Source organism: Camelus bactrianus, chromosome 3 (genome assembly GCF_048773025.1).
Source record: "Camelus bactrianus isolate YW-2024 breed Bactrian camel chromosome 3, ASM4877302v1, whole genome shotgun sequence".
Lineage (NCBI taxonomy): Eukaryota > Metazoa > Chordata > Mammalia > Artiodactyla > Camelidae > Camelus > Camelus bactrianus.
Window position 1 is genome coordinate 95,599,161 of NC_133541.1, and position 7,981 is coordinate 95,607,141.

At 54.5% G+C, this 7,981-nt stretch overlaps 1 protein-coding gene across 1 annotated transcript in view; it reads left to right on the forward strand.

Annotated features, from left to right (window-relative positions):
• The window catches only part of CATSPER3 (cation channel sperm associated 3), a 38,250-nt gene extending 35,294 nt beyond the window's left edge, over nt 1-2,956 (forward strand). The window contains exons 5-8 of the mRNA XM_010971641.3: nt 306-446; nt 825-944; nt 1,828-1,982; nt 2,851-2,956. Coding sequence (XP_010969943.2) covers nt 306-446; nt 825-944; nt 1,828-1,982; nt 2,851-2,956 — 522 coding nt within the window. The remainder of the gene's footprint in view (nt 1-305; nt 447-824; nt 945-1,827; nt 1,983-2,850) is intronic.
• The last annotated feature ends 5,025 nt before the right edge of the window (nt 2,957-7,981 follow it).

A 7,981-nucleotide genomic window follows, 5' to 3' on the forward strand; every position in this document is an offset into this window, starting at 1 on the left:
AAGACTTGAGTCTTTCCACAGGAGGACCTGGAAGAGAGGCAGTGTCTTTTTGGGAAGGATGGGAGACCTTTTGGAGAAGAGCCCTCAGGCCACCTTGGTCAGAAGTGCCCCTACCCTGTGGGGCCCTGCATCACCAGGCCAGCACGTGTTGCACTGGAGTCAGTGGATTAGGAACGTGTTGAGGGGCTGAAATGCAAATAGAACCAGGCTACTCCTCAGTGGGGCTGGGGCTCCCCTAGGGGAGCTGAGCATGAGGCCTGCCCCTCTGGGTCTTGGCACCAGCATACTGTGCTCTGCCTGAACAGGTTGATGGCTGGACAGACCTGCAGGAGCAGCTGGATGCCCGGAATTTTCTTCTGAGCCGGGTGTTCACCATCATCTTCATCTTGCTCGCCTCCTTCGTCTTCCTCAGTATGTTTGTGGGAGTGATGATCATTCACACTGAGGTGAGGTGGCACTTGTAAGGATGGGGAGGTGGGGGTAAGGTATGGCAGGTGGAGCTGTGGGCCCAGTCTCCAGGGAGGATCCTGAGCTGTCTCCCTCCTAGAGTGGAGGAGAGGTGGCCAGGTGGGTCCCTCCCTACCCCAGCCCAACTTTCCATGAGTCCGTGCATTCTCCCCACCTCATGTTGGTGGCCAGCAGGACAGGTGCTTGAGAAATCACTGCAGCTGCAACTGGCTGCTTGAATTGGGGGCTGGCCCCCAATGGGGGGAGGTCCTCCTGCTGAGGGGCCTGAGCAGCAGTGCAAGGCTGGAGGAGAAGGAAGATGGGGGGTGGGGTACGCAGTGAGGGCCCACACCTTCCCTCCATCCTCCCACCCTCAGAATTCCATGAAAAAGTTTGAGCGGGAGCTGACGCTGGAGAGACACACGATTCTGATGGAGGAGAAGCAGGCGATTCTGAAGCGGCAGCAGGAGGAGGTCAGCCAGCTGATGCAGACACAGGTAAGGGACCTCCACAGGCAGGCGGACAAGCAGAAGGATAGTCAGCGCTGAAGGACTGGTCAGAAAAAGGGGCCCTGTGGCCCATGTGGAAGGCAGGTGGCCTTGGACATCTGTGGCATTTGTTAAGTCAGGTACTCACCCCCTGTGCTTTTCAGAATCAGACTTTATTCTTGGCATTTTTGTATTTCTCCGAGCCTCTTCTGGTGTCGAGTGCTGTGATTTTGATATTTTTTCTCCTTCATGGGAAGAACTCCACTGCTGGGCCCTTTGCCTGGAGCACCCTTGTTCCTGAGGGTTCCCTGGGTGCCAGGCAGGCTGGATACCTGTCTGCTGAGTGGGTGAGGCCATAGAAGCCCTGACAGGTGTTACTAACTTTGGTTTTTCTAAACCAGAAGGAGAGTGAGCACAACAGGCTGGGGCTTTTCTGCAAGCTACAATTGTGAAGTGGGGCGGAAGCCTTCCCTTTTCAGCTGAGTGCTCTGAGCCCCCTGTGTTGAGCCCTGGGCGCTACCCCGTTTCCCCCCATGTGGCCAGTGCCTCCTTTTCAGCCTGCTCTCTGAGATGGAGACATCCGCCTCTCTCGATGTGCCCAAGGTTTGTCCAGAGCAGGGTGAAAGGCTAAGCCATGCTCAGGCTCTCACCGATTTCTGCCTGAGTCACCTGTCCTCATGTCAGTGATGCTGGCTCACCACGTGACCTCAGTCAGTGGGGTCCAGGCCCAGAAGGGGTTGGGGTGAACCTGTGATTAGGCTCAAGGCTCATCCTGGGACCAGGGTCAGGCCTCTGCCTGGGTGCCTCATGGAGGGTCCCCAGGTCTCTGTGCAGCCTGATCACCTCCTCCTCATTCTCATTCTCATTCTCATATTTATGCTCCTCTCTGTAGAAAAATGTTGACTATAGTTTTGCTGAGCTGGTGGAGAACTTCAAGAAGACCCTGCGGCACACTGACCCCATGGTCTTGGACGATTTCGGCACCAGCCTACCCTTCATTGATGTCTACTTGTCCACTCTGGACAACCAGGATGCTACCATCAGCAAGTCAGTCCCAGCCCCGCTGACCCTGGCCCACGGGTGCCAGGCCTTTCCTGGTCCCCAGGCTTCTTTGAGGGTACCCTGCGAGAGCAAGGGGGGCGGTGGCCGATGTGCAGGGTGGGTGGAACGAGGTCTTTCTTGGGGGTGCATGGGACTGGGCTGCTGTGTAGACAGGCCCATGGCTGGTGGGACTCTACTCCCCTGGCCCTGCCTAGTACCCCTGACCCATATTTTAATACTGGCTCCTTTGACTCTTCAGGCCCCTCCCCACTAAGCTCTTTTCAGAGGGCAGAGGAAAGAGCCCTGTCTTGACAAGACAGAAGCTGAGGCTCCTGGCCTGGTTCTGCCACTGCTTCCTGTGTGACTCTGGCCGGGTCTTTGTCTCTTTCCCACCTGTCACAGGAGGGGCTGATTCTCGGAAAGCAGTGTTTATGAAGCTCCGAGCTTGGCCTGGCCCTGGCCAGTGCTCAGTGGGAGTCAGCTGGGATCGTAACTGGCTGTTACTGCAGGAAGGGGAGGGACATGATTAGCCTGGTTTCTCAATAAAAGCCCTCCAGAGGGCTTCGTGGACTGGAGGAACTGAAAGGAGGGGACCTAGGATCAAGAGTGGGCCAGGCAGTGTCTGGGCACATCTGATCCCCTCACTCAGAGCCCAGGAGTCTGTTGTCTCCAGCTTGACCCTGTAGTGAAGTCATTTGCTCCTGGGGTCACAGGTAAAGTGGCAGACCCAGGTTTCCCACCCAGCCTGATCTGAGCCTGAAGTCCTTGCTCTTCTTTGACTCCACACCTGCTAGATGTGGCGAACATGCAGGGGGCGGGGCAGGGCCGGGTGCAGCCCACCTGTGAGCTCAGGCCCCCTTCCCTCTGTCTCCAGGCTTCAGGAGCTGTACTATGAGATGGTGCATGTGCTGAGGCTGATGCTTGAAGACTTGCCCCAGAAGGAGCAGTCGCAGTCCTCGGAGAAGGTGGATGATAAGTAGCTAGGTGTGGGCACCTAGGCACCAACGGTCTCACAGGCTGTGCCGGGTACCCATTAAACACAGGCTTTCTGAGTTGGCCTCTCCACAGTTGCTATGATCATGGTGTTTTTCCACCTTTGGGAGTTAGGCGTGGGTAGGTGCCCCTGGAGTCAGCCAGACTTTGGGAGTGGGGAGAGGAGGGCTCGAGACTCACCCTGGCCAGAGGCCACATCTAGAATCTATACAGGCTCCCTCCTCCCTTGATCCCAGCAGCAAAGACCCATTGGGCTTCTGGGGTAGCCACCTAAGGACCCCAGACCCAGAAGGACCTCCAGCTGTCCCATGAGAGTACATGGCTCCTTTGAACTTGGGTGGCCCTACTGATCTGGAAGCTCTGCTGGGCATGTCTGTGTGGGTGTCCCTACACCTAGCAGAGCCACCTCTCTCTCTGTGCACTCGCTGCTGTAGAGACACCCCCCCCCCCACTTTGGAATTCTCCTCTGCTTTTTCCTAGACTCACAGTGATGGTGGTGCCCACGGGGTGCCGCCTTGACTGGCAGGATTCTGTTGTGTGGGCAGGCAGCTCAGGGGGTACCTCATGCAGGGGCCAGGGGAGTGGCAGCATCGGGTACTTTGGTCCGCACCCTCCCTTTAGTTAGAAGTCTTCACTTAAAAGGTGGCATTTTCGTGTCATTCCTGGCCAAATGACTGCCAGAGTCACTAAGGTCCTGGCACCACCCTGGTCCAGCTATGATGGAGCCATCTGAAGGCCCAGGTGGGGCATGGCGGCCCTTGCTCCCAACTGGCCAGGGTCCCAGCAGTGCCCCCTTTGCTCCCATGGCTGGGAAGTGTTCCTGATGCCTGTTACCTTAGCAGTGCTGTCCTAGACAGAGGACAGATGAGTTCTGGGTAGAGCTGGTGTGTGCAGAAAGGCGCAGACCCACTCTGGGGAGTCAGGTCAGTAGAAAACATGTAGAATTGAGAATGACTGGACCAGAGTCCCCTGGGGGTGGTCCATGGTCTCCGGGCCTGGATGACAGCACCCCTGAGGCCAGGGGACAAGTGCCAGAGGAAACCTTTACTTGCTGTTTCATCCATCCATCTGATTCCTATTTCCTGAGCTGTGCTGGGTGCTGTGGGTTCTGTGATGAGAAATCCATGGTCTCATCCTGGCCCTCTTGGTGCCCACAGTTGTGTAGGGTGGAGACAGTCATCCAACCAGATATGATGAGAGAAAATTTCCCTCAGGACGTGATAGTAATTGTTTGAATGCAGAGGGCACATGTCTTCTAAGATGCTCAAATTATTTCCATTTGCAAATGTGCACACTCAGGACCAAATTGAGAATTGTGTGCAAGGGTGCCAAGAAGGATGGCTCTGGGGCGTGAGACCGATCACCATGCTGTGGGGGAGCTTCCGAGGGCAGCGCATGTGGCCTTGCTGCTTCCTGGGGTGGAGAGAACTTTGTGCCAGTGCCCTGGGAGGTAGGCCTGAAGTAAGTGGGGTATGCATCCAAGGCCTAATTATGAAGGGTTGACTCCAGGCTGGGGGCTTCTAGGGATGCTCTGGCAGGTGCAGCCCAGTCCACAGGCACCCAGGCCTCAGGCAGTGGCTCCGATTCAGGACTGGGACACAGCAGACACTGCCAGCTGCCCCACACTGGATGTGCCAGTGTTGCTTGGGGGATCTGAAAACACCTCTACCTGTTCTCACCCCAGAATCCTGGGAGTTGCCCTAGGCCTCTGGGAGTGAACAAAAGTTTAAAAAATTTCCTCAGAGAGATAAGTTAATAAGTACTATGGTTTTAGAGTCCAGAGACCTGGATTCCTTAATCAGGTGACCTTGGGCAAAGTGTTTGGTCTTTGGAAACCTCAGTTATTTCCTCTGAGAAATAGGTTGATTAAAGTGTCCAGCTATAAAGTCCAATGAAATACATGTGAGAGTGTAAAAAAAAAAAAGAAGACATAGTCAACTATTGTTCGTGCTTCCTGGCTGTCAACTTGACCTGTGCTGTGTGACCAGCTATGGTGGTGGGCTGTGCTGGTCAGGCGCTGAGAGACACTCGACCGACCAACAGTGAAGTGGTGGGGGTGAAATTATGGAGCTGAAGGCAGTAAGTGGAGGTCAGGAAGCTGCGGGGGTGGAGGGGTGAATGGGTGTCCAGATGGAGCAGCGTCGGATGAGCAGCTAGGAGGTCCCAGCAGGGAAGCCCCAGGCATGGCCGAGGGCAGGCTGCCTTTAAGGGCATGAGCAGAGAAGGCTTTCACAGAACTGAGAGCCGGAAGAGGGTGATGTGCAGAGGGCTGGCTCAGCGCTGCTGTCAGAACAAGCCAGTGGATATTTGGCGCCACGTCCCAAAGCAGCATTTCTGTTTGGCTCTCTTTGCCTGCAGAGCAAATACTGGCAGATTGGAATTCCCATTTGGGCTGTCACCAACTCAAACAGGCTTGGCTGAGGCTTTCAATTGATTTGCTTGGGGCAGAAGTGGCTCTGCTTGCCCAGGCCTGGCTGTGGAAAGCAGGACCCTCCTCCCTACCCCCCGCCCCAGGGTCTATTAGACTGCCCCCAAATGGCTCGCTCATCTCCATCCTGCCAGCCAGGTGGTTGAAGCTGCAATGGGATGCCGGAGACCTGGCCCTGAGTCTTCTGGTCATGCCCAGGGCTGCCCCCAGCTCTTGTAGGAAGGATACGGAATCCAAGGCTAGAGGTGTTTGGAAGGTGGCCGGATTTTTTTTTTTTTTTTAACTGCTTGTTGATTCTACCAGCAGGAAGCAGTCCCTATAAAATGGAAATCCAGTCAGTGACTGAGACTATAAGCTCTCCTCTTTATTCCAGCCAGCCCCTAGAACTCCAGTACTGAGATGCTGGAAACTGCACATCTTTATGTTTTCTTCCAGTGTGGTGAGACAGGACACCTACTAAGATGAACTGCCCTTACCAGGTCAGGCTTTGCTCTCAGCTCTATCTCTTCCTGTTTTGGTCTCTGCCCCTGGCCTCCAGTTGCCTGTCCTGCTTCATTGCCCCAGAGGCTCTCGAGAGAGTTGGTGGCTCTGAATTCCCAACCAGGCAACTCAGGAAGGAGGTGATTGTTGCTGATTCTAGCTGCGGGGGTTGGGAAGCAGGGAGAAAGGAGCTCAGTGGGATGGAGTGAGATTCATCAGCGCATGAGCCCTACTCTTCCCCACACTCTGTACCAGAATTTTGTCTGGACTTGGTCAGCCACATGCCGCACCTTCCCTAGCTCTGATTTTGCTTTAGGCTTGGTGTGATGCAGCCCTTGGAGGATGGGGGAGAGGCAGGGCTGCAGAGCTGGAAGGAAAGGGAACATTGAGCTTTCTTGGTTGGTTCCTGGCTTCTCTTCCGTGGTAGAGAAGCAGGGTAATGGGCAAGACAGAGAAAACTGAGAGACCAGCAAGTCTCGATGGACTACACCACAGGAGCCCGACAGGGAGGAAGAAAAGTAAAGGCCAAGGGCTGGGAGTCAGAAACATTGGACAGAGGCTCTGACCCACCTGGAGGGTGCGACTGGAAAGGGGACAAATGGGTGCAGCAAGTGTCCTCATAGGGTGATGACTGGAACCCCACTGATATTCCTTGAGAGGGGCAAATAGTGATGGGAATTATTTAAGATGATTTTTGGTTGCTGAACTGTGCCTTTGAAAAATGGAGCGCCATGAATAGATTCAGTCACCTGGGGTCTGGATTATATTTGGGTGACCTAAAGATGGCCCTGTGTAATAGGCATCTCTCAGGCTAGAATTGGGAAATGTTTAGAGGGCTTTACAAACCACTGAGTGAGCCCCCAGCTGTGATCTGAAGCCTCTAGGTGAAGTGCCCCTGAGGGTGGTTGGCACTAAGTGTGACCGGCTTTTTGCAAAATGAAACTGAAGTCTTAAAAGAAAGTGTGGAAGAGGCCAGAGGGGGAGGAAGAGTCTGTTCTTAAACTCTTGGGAAACTGGCGATTGATCCTAGCTTTTTTAAACTGGTGATGGGACAGTGACATCTCACAGCACAGGCACCTTGCTGCCCCACAGTTCAGCGTCCTGAGATCACAGCTGCCCCAACACCCTCCTTCCCCTGGGGGCCTTGATGCCTGGGATTGGAGCTTGAGATGAAAACGCCCTTCAAAATGTGCCACTGGGCCAGAGAAGGAGTAGTCCAAGCAGAGGTCAGGCTGAGGCTCTAAAGGGTATGGCCTCTCCTCTTTGTTGGCTGTGGAAATACCACTTTCTATTTTGTCAGTAGTTCTCATACTTTCACATACATGATTTGAATATTATAACAACATTTAGGTGCTTTCATTATTCCCATTAAACAGATGGCAAAACTGAGGTCCAAAGAGGTGATGTAACGTACCCAAGGTTGTCCAGCTCAGGGGGATGAACCAGGATTCACAACCAAGCATGTCTGACTAACTGCTCCGCTGTTACGCTGTGCAGCTGTCTTCTAAGGCACTGCCATCCCCATCTTATAGGTGGGCAAGCGGCACTCAGAGAGACTGTTGTTTGGCCAGGATCATCATTAGAGGGCAGAGTCAACATGTGAATGCAGGCCATATGTGTGCCCCTCTGCTCTACTTCTCACGGCAACCTTGTTCTTTCTTATCAAAGCTGTTTTTTAAACTTTAAAAATCAAGCCATGATTTCCTTCTGAGCAGGGTCTGCCTCTGGGAGGAGGGAGGGTGGCCCCTGAGATGGATCTCGTTTAGCCAGTTTGTGGAAACCTTCTTGCTGCTTGGTGGAGGCTCTGAAGTCTGCTGGTCCAGCAGCTCCTGGCTTGGCCCTGGGAGCCCTGGGACCTCCAGGGATGGGAGAGGGCAACAGGAAGCAATCAGTGTGTGCAGATGGGTGGTGACTGTGGTGCCTAATCAGGAAATTATAGCCTGGGCAGAAGAGGGGTTTGGCTCGAAGTCACCCTTCCCAGGGTTTGAGTAAAGCAGGCCCACGGGGAGGCGTGGCTGGTGGATGGGACACATTGAGCGGGCGTGAGCTCAGCAGGCAGGATGAGCCAGCCTTGTCAGTGCCGCGCAGAGCGGCCCCCACGCCC